The sequence below is a fragment of the Marmota marmota genome, unplaced genomic scaffold (assembly GCF_001458135.2).
Source record: "Marmota marmota marmota unplaced genomic scaffold, marMar, whole genome shotgun sequence".
Taxonomy (NCBI): Eukaryota; Metazoa; Chordata; class Mammalia; order Rodentia; family Sciuridae; genus Marmota; species Marmota marmota.
In genome coordinates, this window is record NW_025999932.1 from 23248504 (window position 1) to 23263663 (window position 15160).

General features: G+C 35.5%; 1 protein-coding gene across 2 annotated transcripts in view; it reads left to right on the top strand.

Moving 5' to 3' along the window:
- The window catches only part of LOC125616097 (protein POLR1D), a 41288-nt gene that overhangs the window by 16077 nt on the left and 10051 nt on the right, over positions 1-15160 (top strand). Inside the window, exons 1-2 of one of the 2 annotated variants that reach the window (XM_048800759.1) lie at positions 3542-3591; positions 11208-11282. In XM_048800759.1, the coding sequence (XP_048656716.1) occupies positions 3557-3591; positions 11208-11282 (110 nt within the window). In that variant the 5' untranslated portion in view covers positions 3542-3556. Of the gene's footprint in view, positions 1-3541; positions 3592-11207; positions 11283-15160 lie in introns of those variants that run through there. The other variant, XM_048800760.1, reaches the window with a different exon arrangement.

The window sequence follows — 15160 nt, forward strand, 5'->3', positions numbered from 1 at the left end:
TTTGAATATAATTTATAATCATTTGATGAATCAGACACTGAAATCTATGAAGGGTGGACAGCTTGTTTTCTAACAGATTACTGCAGCTTTGACACAAGTGAAGAAACAGCTCCAGCAGGCTGACCAGACTTTTCTGCTGAATAGGCCATCCTCAGGGCTGAGATCCAAGAACTCTGAAGCATTGTTTTGGACAGTCTGCAGAAAGCTGCAGATCATTTGCAGTACAAAATACAGCTCTTTTAAGATCACCAGAGTGATTTACAGATGAAGCTTTTGGTGAGGTGGTTTTTCTGGTATGTGGTGTTTATCAAAGGACAACATGTCAAATTTCTACCCTCATTAAAGTTGTCGAGGCAAGCTTTTGAGACTTTATAATATTTTCTTTCATATAATTTCTATGATATGATTTCCTATTTGTATTTTGAATAGCTGTTTGGTAAGAGTTTGAGTTTTATTTTATATTTCTCCTTTTTAATATTTTGCCACATTTTCCTGCCTTTTACTAAATTCAAGCAGCTTATTAGCTTTTCTTTGCTTGGATATTGGCTTCCTTCCACACCCATCTTTCTAGACTTTAAATCCCTTTTTCTTTTGCAGTTTTCTTTTCACCAGTTTTGTTCTTCAAAACATCTGTTCTCTTTAAAAAAAATGCTTTTTATTGAGTAAAATAGCTCAGTAGTTATTTTGACCTTATATTCTCATCTGGATTTATTCGTCCCAACTAATATTTCAGTACGCATGTAAATGTATTTTTAAACCTAACAATTGGCCTATCAAACAGATCTGCTGTCTCTGGTATTATATAATTCATGAGCTTTTCTATTTAGAGTTTATTATTTCCTAAGCAACCCTACCACTACCACCCTACAAAATTATTTTTAGTAAGAGATGCTATTCATAATTTATATAAAATTTTCCATTGGGCATTTACTCAGGTCCTATAATATAAACTGAAAATGAATCATCATTTTATGAATTCGGAGTTAAGAAAAAATATTTGTAAAATTGCTGATTTGAAAATGAAATTAGTAACCTACAGAGAGGATGGTGTCTTATGAACCGAGCAATACATTTACCTTCTAAGAGCTTAATTATTAAGAATCAACCCACATTACTAATTGAAGAAGTCACCTCTCTGAAGTCCCTAGGATTACAGACATGTACTACCATGCCCAGCTTGAGCCGCAGAAGTGTTTAGAAGTAAAAAGATACATTAACTTGCCAGGTCCTTCCCCTTTGCATGAATGCAATAGATCCTACCATGAGAAAGTTACTATTTTCTGCCAGCTATAGTGGTGCATTCTTGTAATTCCAGGAGCTTGGGAGGCTGAGGCAGGAGCATTGCAACTTCAAGGCCAGCCTCAGCAACTTAATGAAACCCTGTCTCAAAAAATAAAAGGGACTGGGGATGTAGCTCATTAGTAAAGCACTCCAGAGTTCAGTCGCCAGTACCTTAAAAACAAAAAAAAAATGAACGAATGAATGATTCTCCAAAGGGCCATGTGTTAAAGACTTGATCTCCAGGGTGGCACATTAGGGGGTGGACCCTTGAAGGGGATAATGGGATTCCCATGCCGTATTCTCTCTTTTTTGCTTCCCACCCACACCGTAAGAAGTTTTTGCTCAACAACACACTTCTACTGTGATGTGTTGCCCACAGGCCCAAAAGCAACAGGGCCAATCAGTCATGGACTGAAATCTCCAAAACTGATCCAAACTAAACCTTTTCTCTATATAAGTTGATTATCGGGTCTGTCATAATTATGGAAAGCTACGAACACAATATGGTACTTGTAATAGTTGCACCTGGAATCTGAGTAACATTTTGCAATGTTAAATCTTGTTACTCACATTGCATATGTGTAAGCCTATATGGAACATGCAAAAAGTTTGGTACTGATTCATAGATCATCTTTTCATTTTATAAGAGCATTTTATTTATTTTGTTTTGTTTTAGTGGTATTAGGAATTAAACCCACAGGTGCTCTACCACTGAGCTGTATCCCCAGTCCTTTTTATTTTATATTGAGACAGAGAGTCACTTAGTTGTCCATGCTGGTCTCCAACTTGAAATTCTCCTGCCTCGGCCTCCCAAATAGCTGGGATTATAGGTGTGTGCCACCATACCTGATTTACAAGAACATCCTAAAACATTGAAAATTTAGGTTGTCAGTTTTTTACATTTTTAAGGTAATGTACATTTTGAGAAACATTAAAATTTTACTCATATTGAATATTACATTTTAATACTTTTAGATTATGGTTAATGTAAAAATCATTATGTGAAAATCATGATAATCACAATATAATTAGGAATTTTGTTGAAACCAATTCAAGAAAATTTATGGAGTAAATAAATATATGAATTATGTCTTTATTTGTTAATTCGTCCAAATATTACCAGCTTGCTAAAAGACTAGTCTGTTAGCAATAAAGCAAATATTTTGCTGACTTTGTCATATGGGCTTTTGTTTTGTTTTTGCTGTAATGTTAAGATGGGAAGAAGGAATACATTTTATTTAATACTTTTTTAACTTTTCTGTGACACTATTTTTTTTTTTTTGTACTGGCGGTTAAACCTAGCAGTGCTTTATGACCAAGCTATATCTCCAGCCCTTCTTAATTTTTTCTATTTTGAGACAGGGTCTCCCTAAATTTCTTAGAGCCTCACTAAATTACTGAGACTGTCCTCAAACTTGGAATCTCCTTACCTCAGTCTCCCAAATATCTGAGATTACAGACCTGTGCCATCACACCCTGCTTATTCTGTAACTTTTAAATATTTGGAAATATGGCACATAGGATTTCACTTGCCCCTCAGTGGACTTGAGAAAAAAGAGCAACTACATCTTTTGATGTGGAGTAAACAAGGGAGATCAGGAAAGGTCTGGTGGAAAGGGCAGCATCTGAGCTGAGTGTCTGGTGATGAGGTGTGGCTAGAGTGAAAAGCCATTTGGACGGAAGGCATAGCCTATTGAAACTCAGCTGTACAGCCAAGGGCAGATAGCTACTGCAGTCAGTCTGGGCATTAGAGCTGTGTTAGGCTTCGAGACAGTCATAGCCAAGTCCCTAAACATGGTAATCCCACATACCTTGTGGCAAGAACTGATAATAGACAAGCCATTGTACCCATTATAACATTTCACCATAGCACTCAGCCACCAACACTAAGCTATTCCCTTTCAAAGCACAATTAGCATCTGTCTTAGGAAATGGAAGTTTAGAGGATGTCAACATATGTGAATAAAGTGGACTTTTACCACTTACATAGCCAGTGAATGATATTAGATGTTAAACAAAGGCCATTATGACTAAGTGGTAGTGACCTAAGGGAAGAGTATTTTCTGTTTTGTTTTGTTTTTTTGTTTGTTTGGGTACCAGGGATTGGGATTGAACTCAGGGGTGCTTAACTACTGAGCCATATCCCCAACCTGTTTTCTTTTTGTGTTTTGAGACAGGATCTCTCTAAGTTGCTTAGGGCCTCACTAAGTTGATGAGGCTGGCTTTGAACTTGCAGTCCTGCCTCATCATCTCTAGCCATTGAGATTACAGGCATATGCCACCTTGCCCACCAGGAAGAGTGTTTTGCAGGTATGGAGCCTTGCTGAGATTTTCAAGCAGCCTTTGAGAATCTAAGTCTTCAATCCTAGCAGGAAAAATTCCAGATGGACCTGATTCTGACTTTAGGGTCTGTGGTTTCCCAGTATGACCTATTTTTTTTTCTCCCCAGTGCTCAGGGCCTTACACAGTACCACTGAGCTATGACACCAACCTCTGACCTAATATTTCACTTAATATTTTAAGGATATGTGATGCCAGTATGCTCCTATTCAAATCTGACCACTTTAGGAGATTACACAGAAGCCTGTAGCCTCAACAACATCTTATTGTGGTTTTCTGACAGGTGCAAAGCAACATCTTATTGTGGTTTTAATTTACATTTCTCCTTGTATATTTATTCACTCAGTACACATTTTACTTTTCCTCTTTTGTCTTCTTTTCCCCTATCCTTGTCTTGCCTTTTCTTCCATGCAATCTATCATTTCCTATCCTGGCTACAGATACAGCATTTTTTTTCTTATTTTTAATTAACTAATTTTAATTGACAAATAAAATTCGTTTTTATCTTTTATGCCATGTTATTATTTTTTGTGCTGGGATTTAACCCAGGGATTTCTATCTCCAAGCTATATCCCCAGCCCTATTTTTTATTTTATTTTGAGACAAGATCTCCCTAAATTGCCTTGGCTGGCCACAAGCTTGTGATCCTCCCGTCACAGTCTTCCCAGTCACTGGGATTACAGGTATGCACCACCATGCCAGCCCATTTTTTTTAAAATACATATACATTATGGAATGACTGAATCGATTTGATTAACACATGAGTTACTTGACATACTTTTTTGGAGGGAGAGAACACTTAAAATTAATAGTTTGTAATTTCAGGAATATAATATATCATTATTAACTAAAGTCACCAAGCTGTAAACTAAATCTCTTGAATTTACTTCTAACTGAAATTTTGTATTCTTTGACCATTTCCTTAGGCCCCCTAATCCCTCTGCTCAAACCCTGGTAATAACCATCCTACTCTGCTTCTGGGAATTCAGCTATTTCCACATATAAGTGAGAGCATACTGAATTTTCCATTTTATGTCTGGCTTCTTTCATATAATATTCTCCAGTTTCATCCATGTTATCACAAATGACAAGATTTCCTCCTTATTTAAAGCTGAGATGTATCCTGTAGTATGTAGATAGATATAATGTCTATATCTACACACACACATAAACACAACATATGTACACACATTTTCTTTATCCATTCACCTATTAATGGACACTTAGGTTGATTCCATGTCTTCGCCCTGTAAACAGTGGTACAGTGAACAGGAGAGTGCAGATATCTCTTCAATATACTGATGTTATTTCCTTTAGATATAGACCAAGTAGTGGGGTTGCTGGATCATTTGGTAGTTCTAATTTTAATCTTTTGATGAATTTCTTGACTATTTTCCAAAATGAGTATACTAGTTTACATTCCCACCAATAGTTACAAGGGTTCCCTTTTCTCTACACCCTTATCAACACTTTCAGCTTTTTGATAATAGCAGTTCTGACAGGTGCAAAGCAACATCTTATTGTGGTTTTAATTTACATTTCTCTGGTGATTGGTGATTTTGAACTTTTTTTTTTTTTCATGTATCTGTTGGCCATTCAAATGTTTCTTTATGAACAATGTTTCTTCAGGTCCTTTGTTCTTTTTTTTTTCTTCTTCTTTTTTAAAAATACTGGGGACTGAACCCAGGGGTGCTCTGCCACTAAGCTACATCCCCAATCCTTTTTTTTTTTTTTTTTTTTTTTTTTTTTCATTTTGAGACAGAATTTAAGAACTTGTTATCTTCCTGCCTCAGTCTCCCAAGCTACTGGGATTACAGGCATGTACCACCATGCCTAGCTCCTCCTTTATCCATTGTTTAATCAAGTTGTTTTCTTACTATTGAGTTCCATTTAAAAAAAAAAACTTTACATTTTTATCATGTCCCACTCACTTCTAGAACCCATTAATTCCCCCAGATTTTAACGTAGTACCTATCATGTGCCATGTGTAAGGAAAACTAAAGTGGAAAAAACAAGTTCCCTGACCTTTGGGAATTTGGTCAAGTAAAAACTAGCTGTCATATTTTTTATGCTTCTTATAAATGCAGAACACTTGGTTCCAAATAAAGCACCTTGTTTTATTCTCACAACAAACCCTGTGAGGTAGCTAAGAGATGATTGTCATCATCATTGCAAACAATTTAACATCTATTTTTTTGAATTCAATAATTAAAATATGGCTTTTTTTCTTCTTTCTTGATGTCCATGTGGGCATGAATCAAAAGGTCTCATTAATTCATTCATGTTCATGTTCCTACATCAACCTCCACTCTTGTTGTATTTTCAAAAATTAAGCACTTTTTCTCACTACTTCCTGTTTTTTATGTTATAAATAGATGTTGGAGTTCCCTCCCCACATTCTAGATAATTCATCCTTTGTTTTAAAGTATATACATGGGTATTTATTTGCTCTGAAATCCCTAGTAGTAAGTCTTTTAGGAAAGGCCTTGCTCATTATAAAAATCATAGTACTTAAGTCTTTGGTATGGCATAATTTGATATTTGGCATAATTTACAGAATTAATTTCTGCCACCTCCATCTTATATCTATGAATAAATCTTTTAACTTACCAAATGACTCTAATGTTCCTATCTACCTTGTCTTCAAAAACCTTATCTACAATTTAAAATTTTTTGCCTTTCTTTGGTGATGGTAGGTGACCCTAATTGACTGTTTTACTGAAATTAAATAAGAATATCCTGAATTTGTCTATATAATAATCAAAATAGTAAGTCACACAGAATCCAGACTTTGTCCTATGGTTTCTACAGATTTGCATGATTGCTAAACCACTAGTTACTGCTGGTTCCTTATGAGCCTATAGGCAGCTGTTTGCAGATGTCCAGCAGTGATCCGATCATCTGCCCACATTTTTTAATCAGAATGTTCTGTGGTTTGACATTAAATCCTTACTAAAGATCAAGTAGATTATTCCATTTTTCTCTTCAAATCTTATCGCTGCATTATAGGAAGAAATATAGGTTGCTATAGCAAAATTTCTCTTATATTCTACCCAGTAGTTTGATTGTTAATAACTGGTTACCATCATCATTGATAATGAACAGGGCTTGTCAGAGGACTTCCCAGTAAACAGCAAATGATGCTGGTTTCTACCAGTTTTCTAAGAAGTCTGTGTTCTTGTCACCAAGTCATACTTGTGTGAACAGATTTTATTTGAACCTGTTTTTCTATCATGTGACAGATACTATACAGTTAGTTGTTCAAAGGAGACCTTTTTTAGGGGGAGGTAGTGCTAGAGATGGAACCCAGGGATACTCTACCACTGAGATACATCTCCTACCTTTTTTATTTTTGAAACACGGTCTCACTAAGTTGTCCAAGCTGTCTTTCAACTTGTCATCCTCCTGGCTCAGCCTCTCAAGTAGCCACAAATACAGGCTTACACCACCTCAGCCAGCCAAAGGTGACTTTTTAAAGACTGATAGAGGCACAAAACAAGGAGAGCTTCTCATGATCATCCTTATGTTCCTAGCTTTCCTTTACCCTTGCTTATTCACCCCGCCCCCTCATTTTTAAGCAGTCACTTAAGATTTGACTCCTGAATTTATTCTTTTAAACTTTTCATTTTCCTAAATTGTTTATTTAATTTGCCTTTCCATTTTTGGTGCTTCATTTTAATTGCCTTCAATTTCTTGGTATCCTTTCTAGAGACTAGAATAGTTATAGCTCTCAGTTGATTTGTGTGAATAAAAGGAAACACAGACCCAGATAACTCAAAACTAATTTGTTTGACTTTGGATTTTAAGATGATTTTGCACCAGATTTGCATTCCCACTTGGCTTTTTATTTAAGCTGTTATTATGATCAGTTGACATTCCTTAAGCATGTACCAGCTGGCTGATGGAATGCATAGACAGTCCTTATAGTTTGTTTCTGTGCCCAGAAAACTGCTATACTAGTTTGGGAGACCCAGCTCTACTGGGTCTTCATTTTGTGGAACTTAATATTCTAATATAATGGGTTTGTTTTACAAAGAAATTTCTAAGATATTTAAAGTAAGTATAAAAATGAGTGTTCGGAGAATTTATGTCTCAGTAGTTTTTTAATTGTTTAAGTTCTATATTTAGTTCTTATATATTCTTCTGTTTCTTTCCCATACTTTAACTGCAGCTTACACTTTTATTTCAACATCTCAGTAAAAACTGTCTTGCTCCACATACATTGATGTTCTATGATCTTTGATAATTCGTGTGGTTAGCCTCTGAATTATGAGCAGTAGAAACAAGATTTACTATATCCTCACTCAGGAATTCATTAGCAAGAGTTCCAGAGGCCATAGCAGTAGAAAAACTACCTGATTTTTTTCCCCCTTAGTTTGGAAGGTGATGATGTTTCAAGGTCAGAATACATAATTGTGAGAAATGTTATTCTCCCATTTGGAAGAAAGGCCCTGCAGAAGTTTATGCTGGAGAATTTCGGGTGGGAAGTAGGGAATGCTCAACATTCTTAGGATAAAATAATGAGCAATCCTCTTTCATTCCTTCCGCCTCTCTAGTATTGGCCTGTTCCTACTTTCTTTATACATAGAAGAAGTGACAGCTTTTCTTTATTTATTTTTTTTTAATTTTTTGCCTCTTAATGATAAAGAGAAAATTTCTCTAGGATTTGCTGCACAAATGTCTGTGGAGGAGATAATTTAATGAAAGATCAGAGGATACACAGACCAAAACCTGGATGGAGTTTCATTTGCTTTGTTCCTCCTCCTCCTCCTCACTCATCATTAGCAGTGCTACTTTGGGCAAAGTAGTCAATGTTTCTGAATATCATTTTCCTCATCTGTAAGCTGGTGGTAATTCCTACATCACCATATTCAGATAGGAAAGCATTTTGTAAACTGAAAGCTCTATATCCACATCAGTTGTTAAACCAGTTAAAGACACCTAACAGTACAACCACAGGAGTGATACCCTGCATCCAGCCTCTGTTATGGACTGCAACTAAGCCATCTTTATCAGTGAGACGACCAGCTGACTGAATACCTGTTCCATTCCTTGCCCTTCCTTGTATGATCATTCATCCCTGAATTTCTTTCACCTCAGGCAGTCTTTCTCATACATACACCTTCTTTTCTCTTTGTATTTATAAATCAAAAGGCACCCTTAATCATACCAGGTAAAGTTAATAACCGTGCTGGAGATTGTCTTAAGTGAAACTGAAATTAAGAAGAATCAGAATTCTTAAATGAACCCAGAACATGCCTTCAAGGTTTCTGTAAGACTCTTTCTGTGGTGTACTGCATTTCAACTTTATTCTGACTCAAATAAGCTTTTGCAGTCTGTACAAGAAAGCCAGGCACACAGCTTTTATTAGAAAATGCATTCCAGTTTATTGTAATTTATATATATTGTTCATAAACAGGGAACTTCTCAAATTATTTTTTTCCAGTGAAGATTTTTGACCATTTCTGTGGTAATGACAAGAGCATATGGATGGAGCTAAGAATGATTGATGATCCGTTTTTATTAGAAACTACCACACTAGTGAATGGGAAGTGGAGAATTGTCTTTAGAATAGTTGTACCCTCTAAGGATCTCTCTTTTTAAGCTAGATCAGATAGATTTTCATAAGCAATTATAATAGACAAAGTTGCCAGATCATATCAGTAGGCTGTATTATTTTAAAGAGCTGGAAGGAGGAGAATAATCAGATGACTTCTTATTTGTGATATCCTAAGATTGGGCTGTGAAACTCTATCTGATTGAGCAAGTTCAGGGTAAGAAGATGTACATGTTGGTAGATAAGCAAGTGCTTCAGTTCCTCAGTGACCCAGGAAGTGGCCTTCCCAGGAGAGATTATAAACTGTTGAGTTGCTGAATTAACTGAAAAGACCTTTTTTAAAAGATGTCAGTACTAATAAGAATTTTTTTTTAATGTGAGTTATACAAAAAGAAGCAGATGTGTTTTATTAAAAGGATGGTGAATAGTTTAAAAGCATAGTATTAGGAATATGGAGGTAAATAGCAGGAGAAATATATTTTAAAAGAAAAAAATTGGTGGGGTGAGTAGGGAAGGATGAAGTAGAAGACTGCTATCTTTTATTGTTGTCTTTTAAATGTTTGAAATGTTTGTCTTTTTTAAGCTATATGCATGTTTTACTTTGATAAGATAAAAATTAGTATAAAATTAGTATAAACTAACAAAATACTCATATCACATCAGGATTATGTACGTAGTATGCAGTAATACTATACAGTATAATTAAATGTTTTAATATAGAATCTATATAAATTATTCAGTTTTAAAACTCTGATTAGATTTATAGTTTTGTTTCTGAACTATATTGTTTCCAACTTCATACCTCTTTATCTTAACTTTATTATTTACATATCATAATAATATTTAAGGTAGGGATTATCTTCCTGTGTTGCTACTCATAGCACAGTATCTTACACACAGTTAAATCTCAGAATATGGTTAGTAAGTATGTTTTCTGGAGTTAATTTTAATCTCTTTAAAATTATACATATTAAATTATTATGTATAAGTTATGCATAATAATACATATTAATTGTAGAAAAAACAAAATACAGAGAAGCAAATAACAAAAAATCACCCCAAGGTAATCTTAACAATGTTCCTCCAAATGTTTTCTTATCATTTAAATATGTTTAAAATAAGATTATTCTATTCGTAACTTTTGTAACCAGCTTTATATATTAAGTATATATAAAGGAATGTCATTATAGGAATGTCTATAGTCTTAGGAATGTGTTTCTGTGTCAGTTATTCCTTCACGTTTATTTTATTGACTGCCTAATCTTCTCCAAATGTGGCAGTTCTGTGGTTTATTTAACCAATCTTTTATTAGTAAATATTTAAGTTTTCTGTTCTTTATTTGTCAACAAGGTATTTAATGAGTATCCTTATACATATAGTTTTCATACTTACTTGAATATTTTTTTAAGATAAAGTGGAATTTTAGATCAACAGGTATGTAGTATTCTTAAGGCTCTTTATCATGTGGTCAAATTGTTCTCCAAAAATATTCTGTTACCACTAATAGAGAAAAGAGTACTCATTTATCTACTCCCTCACTAACTAATGAGCAGAAACATTAATCATTATATGGTTCATTGGAGATCCTTAAATAATAGTGAATTTAAACATTTTAAATATAGGATACATGCAACTTAGTGAGAACTTCATTAACTTAACCAGACCCTATCTAAAAATTTAAAAACAGCCTGGGGATATAGCTCAAAGGTAAAGTGCCCCCCTGGGTTAAATCCCCAGTAGCAAAAAGAAAAAATTCTTATGTTAAGGATAAATAATTGAATTGTCTAATATTACAAATACTTTTTCCAATTTGTTATTTTATTCTCATTTTCTTTTTAGTATTTTTCACTTCATATAAAAGGGTTCTTTTTCATTTTGTATTCAAAACTGCTCACCACTAAAAAAGAAAAAGTATTCCCCCAGCAATTATGCTTTAAAAGTCAGTTTCTTTCCCATACATGAGAAATGAGTTGATTTTCATAACTTAGTGGAGTGAGTGCATCTCAAATTTCTTCCTCTTTCCCATCAGGAAAGCAATAGAAGAACTGCTAAAGGAGGCAAAGCGTGGGAAAACTAGAGCAGAAACAATGGGACCTATGGGTTGGTAAGTTCTTGAGTAATCTTTATTAAAACTCAAAAATATATTAACAAGAAAAGCCTTAGCAGGAAATATCCATATATGAATCTGCAACAGAGAGTGGGAATATACAAGGTTGTATGTGGAGGAAATCACCCAGAGGCTAGTGCAGAGTAAGAACAATGCTGAGGACTGAATGCTGAGAAGCTCCAGCCACTGGATGTGGGCGGCAGGGTGTGTATGGAAGATGTGCATTATGGTTTTATTATCCCTTTTGTTCACAAATTCCCAAGATTCAAGATAACCACTGTGCCCAAAGGCACCTGTGTAAGAGCAGTATTATATCAGAGTTCATCATTAAAGAATTTCTGTTGTAATTATAGTTCTTAGTAAGTTACAGATTATCTTAAAATATGATTTTTAACTCTAAACATTTGATTGTATACAATTTGGTGAAGGAGAATAAAGTTCACACTGGCAGTTGCTATACAAAATAGAGCTTGTTCAAATTTAATAAAGTGTGTGGCTCAGTGGTAAGCACCCCAAGTTTAATCCCCAGTAACAAAAGTAAAAAATAAAACTTAACAGTTTTATGTTGGCAATGAGTACTATGAATTTTTTTCCTTGAAGTGATAGGCTCACCCATGTCTAGATAATCGCTACTTCACTTTGCAGCAGTCACACAAGTACTTTTCTTTCATATAATCATCATACTTCACAAATAGCTGAAGTGCTTTACGTGTACTTCCCACTTACCATACCTTACCATATGGTGTCACTGTCTTGATTCTTGGTATAAGTTTTATTCATTGCTTTTACATCTTTAGTGCACATGTCAACCTCAACCCTGTGGGGGATATATTTATCATATTTAGAGAACTGCTGCTCTAGAGAGATTTCAGCAAGCAGATGTAACAAAACAAGAAAAATAACAAAGCATAGCAAGGTGTGGTGTTGCACATCAGTAATCCCAGTGACTCAGGAAGCTATATGGGCTATGAAAAGAGGTCTAGACCCAGGACAACCACAGCGTGCCTCTGCTTACTGGTGCTGAGATAAAGCACATGTACCCTTACTCTACTCATCCTGGGGTAACACCTGGGTTCCAGCTATTTAAATTTGTGGGTGAATTTGTGTGTTCCCAAATTTATCTGTATATTTTAAATCACTCGGAGAGCTTCAAAAACTAGTAATACATGTGTCCCACATTCAGTTATTATAAGGCATGACTAGACTTTGGAGTTCTAAAGATATCCAGGTGATGGGGCTGGGGCTGGGGCTGAGCAGTAGAGTACTCACCTAGCATGTGCGAGGAGCTAGGTTCCATCCTCAGCACTACATAAAAATAAATAAATAAAATAAAGATATTGTGTCCAACTACAACTAAAAAAATTTTTAAAAAATAAAGATATCCAAAAGTGATTCTAAAGTGCGCACACATTCTAAAAATAATTTACTAATCCTGGTTGACTGCAAAGAATAACGAAAATGTGCTCTGTAGAATACAGAGTGATCCACACCTCTGCCAGAGGTTGACAGTACCTCTGCACTGGAGTAGCCTGACCAGGTGTCCAAGCACCCATCCCTATGGAGTGGAACTCCTTGGACTGATAGTTTGGGGAGTTTTTGTTTGTGGATTTGTTTGTTTTGTTTGTGGTACTAGAGATTGAACCCAGGACCTTGCACATACTAGGCAAGTGCTCTACCACTGAGCTGCATCCCCAGCCCTTTTTTATTTTGAATCAGAGTCTCAATAAATTGCACAGGCTTTCCTTGAACTTGTGATCCTCTTGCCTCAGTTTCCAAGTCACTGGGATTACAGGCATGTGCCACTTATATCCTGGCCCAATCATAAAGAAGATATTCTGTTGCTCACTGGTGGGCCATATTTATTTTTCTAAACATCTAGAAAACCTTTATAATTGCCCTACAATTTAAAATAGAAGTAAAGTGAGTGACATGGTTTTACTTTGGATATTCTATAAGAAAGATCTTAGAAAGTTGGTCAGGTGCCCGATAGAGGCTGCTAAACAAAAAAGAATATGCAAGTGGGGTACCACTTTTTATTTTACAGAGAAAGAGACCACTTGGCACTGTATGCTTCTTTGGATATATTTCAGCAAAAGAATCTTTAGAGGCTCTTTGTTGACAGAGACCTTGGGGAAGCTGAAATGTTGACCCATATGACTTCCTTTTTGTCAACAAAAAGGGATTTATAAACATAAATTTCAGAAAATTACTTGACTTCACTGTCTTCAAAGCAATTTTTAGTCTGGTCACATTCATTTTAGCTAATCTCCAGCCCAATGTAATTTTTCAGTATTGTCCCAAAGTATGAGCCTTTCATTTTCATTTGTTGTTGTTGTTTGTTTGTTTCCATTTTTTCTCTTTACTTAGGAATTGGGGATTGGATAAAGAGATACTTTACATCCCCAGCACTTTTTATTTTTTATTTTGAGACAGGGTCTTGCTATGCTTGCTTAGGGTCCCACTAAGTTGTTGAAGCTGATCTCAATTTGAGATCCTCCTGCCGAAGATCTATAAGTCCCTTGAATTAAAGGCATGTGCCCCTGAGCCGCGCTAAGATTTGACCTTTTAAGGAAACAACCACATGCTGCCATTGAAATGCTTTGAAGAAGCTGTTGGAATTATTCAGAATAGGTCTAGAGTTTAGGAACTGAGAATGTAACCCCAAATTATTGGAGAAATGCACTTATGGTTAATCTGCTTTAGCTTCACTTTGGTACAAGCACAATAGAACCGGGGAGATTTCCTAGGAGGGTAGAAGGGGAGAGATGAATAATGAAAGTCTTTTATTTTCAATTGAAGAAAATGAATCTTGTTTTCTTAAGCCAGTTGTTTTAAGGAAAATGACATTCTTGAATGCTTTTCTGTTTTGGTTAAATTCAGTCTAGAGATAGAGAGGAAATAACCCACATTATTCTTCCACTTGATGACGTCAACTTTTCTCCCCCTCTGGCATTGGGGATCAAACCCAGATCCTTGAGCATGCAAAGCATGCACCTTACCACTGAGCCACATCCTCAGCCTTGTCCTCAACTTAATTATTGGAAAGCAAATAATTTCTCCAGTCTTTATCCAGACATACGGTTTTTTAAATTAATTTAAATACTCAACTGCATACCAGTAAGTATATTAAGATGCAGGTATGGACAGCAATGAAGAATACTCATTTTCCTGGCAGTGAAGAATACTCACATTCCATTTTATTCAGGTTTTTTATCAATTTGTGAATACAGAAAAATAAGAAGTGATCACAACACAGTGCTCCTGTGTTAGAATCAATTGGAAGAGAAAATTGAGCTCGAGTCTCAGGTTATGCATAGATGAGGCTCTTGATAGTATTTCAGGGCCAGAGAAATCCAAGTCTTTACTTTATACTTAATATGGGTTAAGTATAACCTATTAAAAGATGTTTGCTAAGGCCCCCAGCTAGCTCTCTGCTGATAGGCTGTGATGTTGCTTTTCTACACTAGCTTTCTTCTCTGGATTATTGTCTGATAACCCTCTGAAATGCAAGTGCTCACTGCCCCTGCTTTCTACATTCCTGCCATATCCAGTTATGAAAGTGAATCAGAGAGCCCTGAATGTGTTACTGTTAGATCACATATCTATGTAAATGACCTGTGTTACTAAGGGATTAGAGGCCAAAGAATACAGCCTCACCACAGTCTATACTAGCAAACTACTCTTTACATATCTGCTTCTGAATTTCACCCTCCTCTACCTTTTGTTCCTCTCTGCAGTCTTCTAAAAAGCAATGAAGAGATATACAGAATGAAGCCTCAGGCTGGGGATATAACTCAGTTGGTAGAGTGCTTGCCTCGAATGCACCAGGCCCTGGATTTAATCCCCATCAATACAAAAAAAAAAAAAAAAAAAAG